The sequence below is a fragment of the Pelmatolapia mariae genome, linkage group LG18 (assembly GCF_036321145.2).
Source record: "Pelmatolapia mariae isolate MD_Pm_ZW linkage group LG18, Pm_UMD_F_2, whole genome shotgun sequence".
In the NCBI taxonomy this organism is placed as follows: Eukaryota; Metazoa; Chordata; class Actinopteri; order Cichliformes; family Cichlidae; genus Pelmatolapia; species Pelmatolapia mariae.
Window position 1 is genome coordinate 23,562,318 of NC_086243.1, and position 12,713 is coordinate 23,575,030.

Here is a 12,713-nt window from a genome sequence, read left to right on the forward strand (position 1 = left end):
ATTTGAGAGCCATGTGATTCAAAAACAATTTGCCCTCAACTGGTCCAGTTGAATGAAAGGACAAAAAAGAGACTCATCATCAACAGCAACATTCATATATCTGCAGACTCCCTACAGATATAAGAAAAGACGGACAGACAGATACACGCATAGATTTTTATTCTAACCTTATTGTCTGAGCCAGCTTCCCAGTACTGCAGCTCATACTTGGTGATGGGGTCCTGTACGGGCCACAGCCACGTCAATACAATGCGCGTGTCCAGCTCGGCTTCAGCCTCAAAGCTGGATGGCTGGGCAGGGACTGGTAAAGAGTAGGTGAGAGGGCGAATGTTAAAGAACAAAAAGAATCAAAGAGAGGATGTTACTAAAGCTCCTGCAAAGATCACCTCCATAACTTTTACTGCGTGGCAGATGAACCTGTGCACAAATAACCTAAAGAGCAGTTTCCCAGACACTCAGTATGCATAATGAACACAAAAGCAAGAAAAACTACAGACCTTCAACTCGTTGTATATGCTTAATCACACCTTTAACCTTGTATGTGCATGAATAGAGATGTTAAAAACACTGAAATCCAGACACAGTGGTTGGTTGCTCACCTCCCTGCTGGGTCTTGACTTGCAGGATGTCAGATGGTGGCCCATCACCAACAGAGGTGAAACCCAGCACTCTGAGGCTATAGGTGATATCGGGAGTCAGTCCTGAGATGGTAGTTAGGCTGCTATCGTCTGTGTTGTGTTTATGCCAGGCGCTGAGTGGCGCTGTCATGTCAGAGCTGTAGTAGACTCTGTAGCCCCTGATTTGCCCATTGGGTTCCTCGGGTGGCTCCCATTGAACTAACATTGTGCTGGCGCTCAACATCCGCGCTTGGACGTGTAGAGGCGGTGAGGAGGGGGCCTGTTCACCTGTGCGTGTCTCCACAAGGTCGCTGGGAGGCCCGTGGCCAATGTTATTAACAGCCATGACACGAAACTCATATTCAGAGTACGGACTAAGCCCACCGATGCTGTAACGGTTGGTAGCCACACCTTCGACTTCCTGGAAGCCATTGTCGGAGGATTTGGCTCTGTACTGGATCATGTAGTAGGACACAGGTTCTGGGTTTCCAGACTCCCATAAAAGAGTTACACTGGTAGCTGTGGTTTCAGTCACCCTGAGTGAGGTGGGGGGTTTTGGTAAGGCTGAGGAGGGAGAAGCAAAATATTAGCTTTAAAGAACTGAAATGAACTCTGAATTACTTAAAAAAAATAACAATTCTTGTTACCTTGTGGGGAAAATACATGGTACAGTGCTACATTAGGTAACTCCTAGAAAATAACTGTGGCCCAATTTTTATAACAATCACCACCAATATTCCCCAAAATAAAGGAAATAGACTGAAGTCATTTAGTCCAGCCTGACCATCTCTCAAAACACAAGCAAACTGTTCTGTGGTGACAAATGCAAACAAAACAAAGGGTCTGCATCATAGCTTCCTTAAAGGAGTTGGCCTGGATTGCTGCAGTCCCTCTAATGACTGTGGCATTTTGTGTATTGACCAGTAGACTGGAAAGTAAAATCAATGCAGACAAAAACTGATAAGAAAGGCTGCAACAAGTAAACAACACAGTCACAATGTTGTAAACACAGAGACGGTTGGGGACGCATTCATGTCGACAGATAGATACCGAAAAAGGACAGAAAAAAAGTCTGCTTCAAACTAAAGGAAAGAAGCAAAAGTGAAAATGGCCGACCTTCGGGCTGAACTGTAGACGGATGAAGTGCTTTGACGGGGGTGAGTGATGGAATGAAAAGACACAAAGTGAAGAGAAAGACAACAGAGTGAAACAGAAAGGTGTTTCAGTTGACACAGCAGTGGGTTAGAAACATGAAACAGAGATCCAACGTAATGCACCAGGGAGAGAAACGCGCTTTTAAAACTTACTTAATATTTTTTTTACTGTTTGTACGCACTCAAAGTAATAAAGTGTGGAGTCTTTGAATACTTATTTGATTATTTTAGACTCAAGCTTAGCATCCCGGTTATTGTAACAGTGTGATACTGTCAATTTGATCTCATTACCACACCCCACTTCTACACAGGGGATGCTAGATATGCTCCAGTGCCTTTGTAAAAGTCTTCATTAAGTGACCTGAATTGATTAGCATTCCTCCTCGACACACAAATATACACAAATAGAGCAACATAAGGACACTTTGGTGAAAGAAAAGTTGTGCATTGTGCAAAGTTGTGCTGCATTTTTACGAAAAATGACCTGAGAATGCAGAGAGAAACATAGATTATTGTATTGGCTTCAGTGCTGCAAAAAACAAGACAAAGTCATCAACTTTTATTTCTCAGTATCAACAAAGGGTCCTCGACAAATAAACCTTGGATTGAGCACATTCAGAGGCATGTAGATGTGGCTTATTAAGTGCCATGCAACCTCAGAAATAAACGGGCACTAACTGGTCTGAAAACAGCGCTCACCTTTGACAGTAACCTGAGCAGTGGCTTCAATCATGCCCAGAGAAGAAATGGCCACGCATGTGTAGTTAGTCGATTTGCGAATGTTAGTGACCTCCAACACATTGCGTCCCAGTGGCATGTCTTCTTCCTTGGTTAGCTCCTCGTCAGGCGTGGTCCACTTGACGTAGGGCATCGGTGAGCCCACTGCCACGCACGTCAGGTTGACGCTGCCGCCCGGCATCACTTCCTGATTGGTGGGTGGAATGGAGAATCTGGGTGGGACTCTTCGCACTAAGGCAATGAAGAGAAGAAGAAAGCGACAGGAGTCAATAGGTAGGAGATGTAAGGTGAGTATTATTCTTTTTGTTAGTGAGAATGATCGTGCCCTATACAACACCACAAGGCTAAAAGCTAACTGAGAAAAGCTAACAGAATGCAGGGATGATCGCTTTTGTCCAAATGTGCAGGCGAGCACAATGGGAATAATAGGACTGTCACAAAATGCCTCTGGAAATTCAGAAGAAATCTTTGAGGGGGTGTTTTATCCTCTTGCCTACAAAAGAGAATATAATCAAAATAGCCCAGTTTTTGCTGGAGACTGTGTCTGGCCCTCTTTTGTTAGAGTGTCAAGCAGTGGCGAGAGTTGCATCACTGAGAAACCCTGTGGAGATGCTATTGTTTGATTTCTCCTCTCGCTGCCTCTCTCCGGCTCCTTATGCTCAGCCCGTCTTTCTCTCGCTCTCTCTCGCTCCCTCTCTTTGTGCGGTTCTGATATGCAGATAGGCTGACATTAAAAAGGGGTTCCCATGGAGACAAGAAGGGCCCGTTGACGTCGCTAGGGACAAGGCAAACACCAGTGCAGAGGCTCCATGCAATACTGAAAAGCTAGCCTAGAATAAACAGGCAACCAGGATTTACATATGACTTGTTTTCTATTTAAATGAAGATGCGCGAGAATGCATCCCATATTTAAACATTTTAGATCTTTTTTTGGTAACTTTTGGCAACTACAACAAAGTTTTTCACTTCACATGAACGCCTGACAGCGCTATGTGAACATCCATCAGTGTCAGACCTGTTACATTTATGACATGCAAGAATATGAATATAGTGCGTGCTAAGAGTAAGGAGAGAGCTCTGACTTCTTTAACCTTCAATACAGCGAAGGCGAAGCTTGGCCAAATATTTAGCTCACCACAACGGATGCATTATTACTGTCCCATTACAGCTGGATGTATGTTTTTAAAGACAACAGCATGAAACTATCCCTGCAGAATTCATACTGCATGTTTCCCCCTAATACACTACAATATCGCTGTCTCTCTCTGGAAAAAAAAAAGCCCTTGACTGTAATTGCTCTTTTGCACCGGTCTACATGAAAATGGATTTTCAAATATGAGTCTCCCTCCACCTCCCCCCCCCCCCCACCCCCCCCCCTCACCCCTCCCTCCCCGATCTAATTTGAACCGGAACGTCGTTACAGCCATGCTTGTTATTCCCCTCATTATGTGGCGAAATGGAAAAACACAAAAGCACCTTTTGAGATTCCAGTCAGGAAAAAGGCTGGTTCTCTGGACTGCACTATAATAAGGGGGACCTGGTTCATATTCATCTGAATTTTCCCATAATAATTGAGGTGCTGTATTTAGACCTTCTGCTGTTTTAATCAACAGAATCGTCTGGGGCTAAACTACTTTGCTCAATACCACAAAAATATTAATATTCCTGGTCTGAGGCACAAAAAGAAAAGAAATCACGGATGTGTTTTCCTGATAACACCGGGAAGACTAAAGAGGTCATTTAAGCTTCAGCACAATATACAATCAAATATTAGATGACAGTTTAATATTCATAAAGTTAGCGAAGGATATCGGACAACTTTACAGAGTTAATACATTTTTGGAGGAGGAAGAAATTAGCTTAAAAACTTCCACAAATGAGTACATCTGATATCAGGGGATATTGGGAATATGACTGATGACATGCAGAGACTGGACAGGCTGAGTGTTGCCAGGGTGGGAACTGGATGGGTACGACATTCTCAAGCAAAGCAAGCACGGAAGCTGAGGAAAGATATGCTGGAGGGAAGAGGATAAAGGAGGAACTTTGCACCATTTTCTCACATTAATGACCAAAGATCTGATTTCCAGCATCGCTAATTTGCAACACCTTTGAGAAAGAAGTGTCAGCATCCCGTTCATGCTGGTGGCCACCTGTGTCTTCCCGCACAACTGCAACGCCCTCGAAGTGCAGCAATTTTTTTCTTCATATGCTTATGAAAAAGAGAAACCTGAGAGGAGCATGCCTAATGTAAAACCATTAAGCTCAAAGTATCTGTTATTCTTTCATCACTCCATAGACTAAACAGTGCTAAGAGCAGTCTGTCAATGGGGTGTGCGTATATTGAACACTTAATGTTGTGAATAATTCATGGCGTGCGGTTAAGTTTGGAGAGATGCTGTGGAACAAAATGACTAGAGGGCAGGTAATTGTTATCGATTCCCCCGAAGCCTCTCTCCTGTTGAGAGCGGTTTTGGAGAGATGGGCTCCGGGACTCTATCAAAACCACAAAATAAGCGCCGTCTCCACTCCTGCCTGCCTGCTTGCTGGATACCTATAAATTTAACTGCCTTGACAAAGTGCCCAAGGATAGCAGAACCTGTTCAGTCAATCAATATCTGGCACACACTGGCACAGATTCAGCAGGCTCTCTGGGCTTCCTGGCAGCAGCACCGGGCTACCATGATGGCTGATCATCTCCCCTGTCAGCACACTGCCAGCTCATTCTTATATATCCTACAGGTCAGCTCTTTGCACATCAGCGTTTTGCAAATAGTGCGCGAGGAGAGACCATTTCCAAAATATTACCTGGGTTGTGGACAAAGCGAATATAATCATTCATTGATTTTTACGATTTTTTCAGCCTGTAAACATGGGACCGAAAGTCATAAAATCATTTTCATACTGAGTTATAGATATATATAACACGTTAAGCATATAGGGCTTTCTGCAAGAGTAAACATACTGTATTTCTTGCAGTTACACATCATTACCTTTTTCCAAACACGTGTTCTGGGGAAATGTCTCATTACGCTAACATGTGTCTGTCAAATCTGTCAGTCTCTGGGTGGAGGATGCCCATGGTAGTAAAACAGACATAATCCCCTGAGAATGGCTTTGTCAGTTCTGATACCCATGTCCCTCAGTGGGAGAGCAGAGGGGTTTCTGCCTAAATACCTGACAAATCCGGTTGCCACCTGAATACCGGAGTAATCCATCACACACCACTGATGGGCCTACAGAGGCGGATGGAAAGGCTGAGGGTTAAGGCAGCTATAGCTTTTAGTGGAAGCATTGGACAGGGACAATATGGGTGTGGAGGGGAGAGTGAATAGCAACGTAACACAACACAACAGACATTTAATAATGAGTTAAGCTAGCTGCTCAGGACTCCTTTGTATGTTTTGGCAAGACTAATCGAAACAAGGTTTTGGGGAGCGGCAAGGAAAGGCATGCAAGAACTATACACAGATACATGCAAACAACTCGACAACACACATTTGGAGTTCAGGGGATTAGGGGGAGCTATTTTTAAATTATTTTTTTTGAGTGTATTCACAGAGGGGTTGGGGTTGACCTCACCTAAAGCCTGCTTCAAACTAAAGGGAAGGGACAAAAGTGAAAATGACCAACCTTCACGCTGATCTGTATGCGGATGAAGTGATTTGATGAAGGTGAGCGATGGAATGAAAAGACACAAAGTGAAGAGGAAGACAACAGAGTGAAACAGACGAGTGTTTCAGTTGACACAGCGGAGGTTAGGAACATGAAACTGAGATCCAACATAAAGCACCAGGGAGAGAAACTTGCTTTTAAAACTCACTAAATGTTTTTTCTACTGTGTAGAGACCTATTTGACTATTTTAGACTCTAGTTTAACATCCCAGTTATCATAACAGTGTGATATTGTTAAATTTATCTCATTATCCACCCCTCCTTTACATAAGGGATGCTAGATATGCTCCAGTGCCTTCGTAAAAGTCTTCATAAAGTGACCTGAATTAATTAGTTTGCAAGTTTCCCTCCTTGACACACAAAAATACACATACATAGAGCAGCATGAAGATACTTTGGTGAAAGAAAAGCCCTGCTGCAGCACTTTATCCTCTGTGACATATTGATATGTCACATGGATATATGAAGGAGTGCCAGCAGACAGAAGCTGACATCCCTCCTCCGTTGTGGGATAAGCGCTTGACAAATGAGCGCTCATGCACAATCACAGCACGCTCTCGATTCTGCCCACGTTGATGGAGTCCTCCTTCGGAGGAGGGTCACGAAATTTTTTTTTAAAAAAATAGGGCGCACACGCACTCGCACACCTCCAACCACGCACACAGTCCTAATGGATGACAAGTGAAAGGACATAAATAGATATGCAGACATGAAGGGGAAAAACAATCCACGAGCAGACCTCCTCATCCACAAAACCACCTTCTCATTCAGTCTCACAGTCCCCGCCCACACACAAATATGAGGACATCACTCTCTGTTGGCTGTAAAATGTCAAGACAAGGGTGGTGACGGCAGCATGTTGTGTACCTGCAGACAGGAATCGGATCGTGCGGCGACGATGAGTGGAAAAAGCACAAACACATTTGTAGACACAAACCCATAACAAGCACATTTAATGCGAGTCTGACAGCAGAGAGTGTGCGCTTGTGGGCGGGTGTTGGAAGGGTGTTGATAGAGAATAATAGCATTCTTCCTCTTACAGTAGTCCTTTTATATTTCACGTCCGAGCAGCACTAACTTTATTGGCATTGCAAGATTACAAATGATCTCGCGACGCACGGCAGATAAAATTTTGAGAAGGAGCTAAATTTGATCAAGTGACAGATTCCTATTTTCTAATTAACTTACTGAAAAGTCAGAGTGAACACACATCTCAGCACTTAATTTCCATTTATTTACTCATACTAGTGAAGGCTGAGAATAACAGTTTTATAGCTTTGTAAAGCGTTTGGCTGACAGCAAACCTCAAAACAGCCAAAATCTCCCCTCATCTCTGAGAATTATATAAACTAGAACAACAGGAAAGGAGGAGAGGCAGGTCAAAGTGCACTCGTCTGAAGTCCCATATGTTTTAAACTCAATCTAGCAGCCCGGTGATAGCATAGCCCCAGGTCTCATCTCCTCGTTCTTGCAGCGGTAACAAAGATGGTGAAAACATGGCTTGAGCCTTTGTTCTCTATCCCAGACGAGTACACTTTTAAAAGGTTACGGTTGGTTTGATTTCTATCTCTCCACTGGTGTGGTGAGGCTGGCGGAAAAAGTTGGTGTTAAGGCCAATGGGTTGACAGCTACCTGGGTGGTGTTACAGAGTAGCTGGGCCTGGGGGTCTTGCTGGCGCCACAGCACACAACTACTGTAATTACCTCTGAGGGGGGAAAAAAGGCAGCGTCTGCACCTGTGACAGACAAGTCCTGATTAATAGACAAGACTTACATCCCTTCCTCGCCTTTGCTGTTTGGCTGACTACCTCTCCCTGTCAAGCTTTAAGATCTAAACCTTGTGTTCAGTGTTCAGTCTGTAAATTTGATTCCTCTCTTATCCTTGAGGAGAATTTTACCGATTCCTCTGATCCAGCAGGATGTTTCTGCTGCTGCAAAAACGGTTATTTTGGAAAAATTGGTGCTAAATATTAGTAAAGTATATCTGAGTGACAATGAAATTTGTTTAAAAGTTCATTTCCACTCCCTAAACTGGTTTGATTATGTTTTTTTTTGGTGTGGAGTAGATGGAAAACAGTGGAAACTAATTCACTTATTTTATCCCAGTGGATAAAAGGGAGACAGTGGAATCACTCATCTGTAAATGAGCCTCTATGATACACTACTGTGTGCTTTTAACAAAATTATGAAATGAGAGCCAAGCGTGTCTTTTTCTTACCTTAACACTTTCACTCCCTCCCTCCCTCCCCCACCAGCTTTTCTGTTCCATGTACATCAGACATGGTGGTGATATCTGCAGGGGCTGACCCGCACTACTCTCTCCCCTATACCAGCTTTTTCCAGTATGGGTGCAACGCTGCCCTCGCCTTGCATTAGTCTGTTCACGGAGACACCGCAACAAAAACAAACCCTGAAACTCCAGACTCATCCATGCCTTTAAGAGCTCTGGGTTATGCGGGGGGGGGGGGGGGGGGGGGGAATAATGGAGCCTTTCGATACAGTCAAAATAAAAAAGAAAGGAGGCCTGGCATCAGTGCCAGCAGAGGAAATGGCTTCAATGCAGCTGTTTTCACAGAGGCTGCACCTGGTGGAGTTTGCAGCCAAACAGGAGGTTGAGGTTAGTGCAGCTCATTGGTAAGGAAGGAATGGCATGGCGAGGATAATGCTGAGAGAATTGCTTAAAGGAGATACACAGGCAGAGAGTGGGCATAAATGCGGTAAATGAGAATTACACAACAGTTAAAGGTACTGGAAGCGTTTTTGCTCATCTTGGCTGATTGGAAATCTCCTCCTGTTGAAGGTCAACTGAGCTAAGCTGGAAATTGCTCAATTCATTAATAAGAATTTAACAATCAATAATGAGATGTAATTTGTCCCATTTTGTCAGAGGCAACTAAGGTTGGATGAGAGGAAGGAAGCTGTCAATAAAACACACTCTGCACATTCCCACACAGCAGGACTTAAATCATATCGTGGCTCGACGAGGCATTTAAGGCGAGGCACTTTAAAGGCTTGCGTGGTTTCTTGAGATAACGGAATGATTTTAATGATTGATTAACTCCACGATTGAGAGAGACATTTGACTTTACCTCGTACGTAGAGATTGGCAGGAGCAGAGTAACGGGTCCCGGCACTGTTCATGGCGACACATTCATATTTCCCCTGGTCCGACTCCTCGCTGTTCTCAATTTGCAGGGCTCCTGCATAGAGGATTAGCAAATTTAGCTGTCTTGACAGTTGTGGAATAGGACACATTACTTGGCATGAAACCACAGCAGATATCTGTACAGTGACTTGCTAGAAACACTGCAGACAGCTAGTTTAAGCCAGTTCATGCTCAGACACGGACACAGATCTGTCAAGAAAATACTTACGGCAACACAAGTACAGAGCAGATCTCGCAAGTTTATGACAAAAAATGTTCTTTCTCTTCGTTGTGTTAAAAACGTGGCTCTGGGTCAATATTCATTTGAATAACATGTCAAAAACATCATGGTCTAATTAGGTTTTCTGCTTTGGGAAATAACTGACAAACCAAAGAGATTACATGATAAAGGATTATTCTTGGCCAAGTTATGCCGAATGGACTCAACATGTACATGCACAATCACGCTGCTGTTAGGACATTATATAAACAATGTAACTTTAATTTTAAGTTGAATGTAAGTAATGACATTCTGTCAAAATACATAAATAAGTGCAACCATATTTCTCCAGAAAGAAGGCGTCTTTTCGTCACTCATTGTTGAGTACACATTAAGCAGTGACCTCATTACTGACCATGTCCCACTGAAAGGAGAAGCTTCAGCTGCCAGATGGCTTAGATTAGTATTCATAATCCTGAGTAGCTCTATTTATCAAAGAGAAGACTAACATCTTGTTCCTAACAAAGCATAAAATCCCAGGAGACCGGTCTTACTTAGGTCATTCTGACACTCCGTGCCGGAGCTCTTATCTGAGAAGTTGAGAAAGAGCAACAGCACACTTACCTGACCCACCTGATTTCAAATACACTACAAACAAAGCTAATTCTCTCACAGGTATACAGTGAGTGATAAAACTTATCACATCTCCAAGCAGCATGGCAGTAGGACGAACGGCGGCCAACCACCATGCAGTTTGAAAGTGACAAAAATACTCAGCATAAGATGACGTCAGGATACATTTTTCACATCATGCAGTATGAGATGAATGTAGCAAACAGGTTCACCACCAACCATGGAGGACTCGACTCCAGACAAGACCCCAAAAACAAAAGAAAAAAAGAAAAAAACTGGAGTGGGACAGGGACATGTGACAATATCACCTCAGATCTCATGACAACACATCCCTCCAAGGTGTTTACTCTGCTTGCTGAGCTCATCGGTGTCTGATTCAGCACTGACATGTACCTGCATACTAATGCAGATGTCACAAATGTGTCAATCTGCCTGCTCTACCATGGGAGAAAACAGTCTGAGTACTACAGAAATGTAGAAGGTTATTGCTATCACAGTTGTCAAACTGCAACACTAAACCCCATTCAATAACCAAGCGCTAGAACACTTGTGGATTTCCTACAAGGTCATCTCACTGTTTTAGAGGGTACAAACTACCCAAGGGGCAACGTGGCTGTCATAACATAACCCCAGTTCCTAAATAGTTAAACATCTAATTGAATATGGGTTTTATTAGGACAAACAGACACACAGAGACTCTGAAATGTATTCTGCTTGCCCCACAATATCCACTATTGCTGTTCTTAAAGGGAAAATCATGCTTTCATTTGGAAGATTTCCATAAAAAGGGGTTGAGGCTTCCACCTTAACAATCTTGAGCAGGTATTTTGCTCCTATGCTAGCATGTGTGTGTGGGGGTGGGGTGGGGAGGGGGGGGGGGGGGGTGCATAGGCTGTATGCAAATGTAGCCATTTCAATTCACATTGAGTCTGCACTGAGGAGACAGGTAAATCCTCTTGTGGTGATGGTGGCCTTTAGTTGAAAATGCGACTCCTCACCCTTTTTTGCTGAAAAGCCATGAGAGAGGCAGAAGCCAAGAGACGTTTGTTTCTCTGAAATAATGTTTGTGTGCGTTTCCTCACGTGTTGTTCATTCTTAACAGTATGGGAAGGGCCTTCAAAAGGCTCATTTACAAGATAACGCATTGGACTTCATTTCTATTCTCATGGCATCCGGGTTGGTGATCATTTGTTTGTCAAGGAGCAGACAACAGACAGAACATTTTGGGAAGAGATGAGGGCAGAAGTGGGTTGGCAACAACAGCACTGATGAAGTTGGTGATGTCGGTGGCATGGGGGAGAAAACAGAGATCCGATGTGGGCGTGAGGGAATGGCGTGGATGTGATATTTTCCAATACACTTTCCATCATTCTTACCTCTAATTGGTGTACCACCTAGGTGGGAGTAATTTCGACGCAAACAAGGTTGAGAGATTAGTTAGTAATCCACTTACAACAGTGGCAGAAAAAAAAACATGGCTTCTGACAGGCCACATATAAAAAGATAAAACAACCTGATAAAGAGTAGAAGCCACTTAAAAGTAATGCTGTAATGCTTAATGCTGTGAGGCAAGGGTAAATTTTGGACTGGCCATTGAAAGAAAAACTGCAATTTTTCAGAAGGATCCCTTCTCTTAAGCAAATATTTTGAAATGCTCCTACAAAAGCTACAACCACATTTACCCTTGCTTTACAGCAGGATTATAAAAGGATGAATTTGAAGGTGATATATTAATTAAGCTTTCAGATTTAAGATGGCCCCCACTCTGCAGACAGCAGTTAGTAAAAAATGGGCAAGAGCAATTAATGAAAGTCATAGACAGTAAACAGAATGGCAGATAGCAAGAAGTATCGAGATCAGAGGTATTAAACTGAAAGGAAGTTAGTATCTCTATAGAGTGAATGAATTGGATGGTGTGAAAGAGATAAAGAATAAATGTGGCTGCGCGCTCAATAAAAAAAAATTGAGCTTGTGTGATGCAATAGAAGTGGGTCTTTCTTTTCTGTTAAAGTGTGAAAGCAAATTAATGCACTTTTTTCCTGCCGTTGCAAAATTGGCCTCATTTCAGGTCACAGGCAGTAATGTAAATCCTGATAGAGCAGCAGATGTCAAGAAAAGGCTAGCGAATAAAAAGGATTGTTAGTCCGAGGGCATTACACATCAGCACATTTTCAGGCACTTTCAATATACGCGAGGAAGAAAACTAATTAAAAAGTTTGCTCTTAAAAGTAGAAATGTTTTTAAAAAGGTTTGTGCACAATTTAAACGTTGCACTAAAATGTCATCAAACAATTAAGGATTTTTGTTAGTATCTAATTTGTAGGCATTCGTATTTAATTTGGGTTATTTTGGTGCAGCGCGGCCAAGAGCCAGCGTGGATAAGTGAACATGCATGAGTGCCCCGGCTTCTGCTGTGCAGCTCTAATGCCAGTCTTTTTCTGGAGTAGCTCTCATATTTAATCCCTGGGTCTCAGACCTACAGCCAGGCCTCATGGCTCATAACCTGCTTTTAGACATGCGCTCCTTTCTATT

The 12,713-nt window shown here is 43.1% G+C and overlaps 1 protein-coding gene across 25 annotated transcripts in view; it reads right to left on the minus strand.

Annotated features, from left to right (window-relative positions):
- The window catches only part of LOC134616307 (receptor-type tyrosine-protein phosphatase F), a 163,523-nt gene that overhangs the window by 54,024 nt on the left and 96,786 nt on the right, over window positions 1–12,713 (minus strand). For 10 of the 25 annotated variants that reach the window (XM_063461085.1, XM_063461080.1, XM_063461078.1 and 7 more), the window contains exons 6-9: window positions 9,273–9,383; window positions 2,471–2,740; window positions 600–1,181; window positions 168–301 (exon numbers count right to left, since the gene is read on the minus strand). In XM_063461085.1, coding sequence (XP_063317155.1) covers window positions 168–301; window positions 600–1,181; window positions 2,471–2,740; window positions 9,273–9,383 — 1,097 coding nt within the window. Of the gene's footprint in view, window positions 1–167; window positions 302–599; window positions 1,182–1,733; window positions 1,764–2,470; window positions 2,741–6,142; window positions 6,384–9,272; window positions 9,384–11,557; window positions 11,576–12,713 lie in introns of those variants that run through there. The other 15 variants (XM_063461086.1, XM_063461077.1, XM_063461075.1 and 12 more) reach the window with 4 other exon arrangements.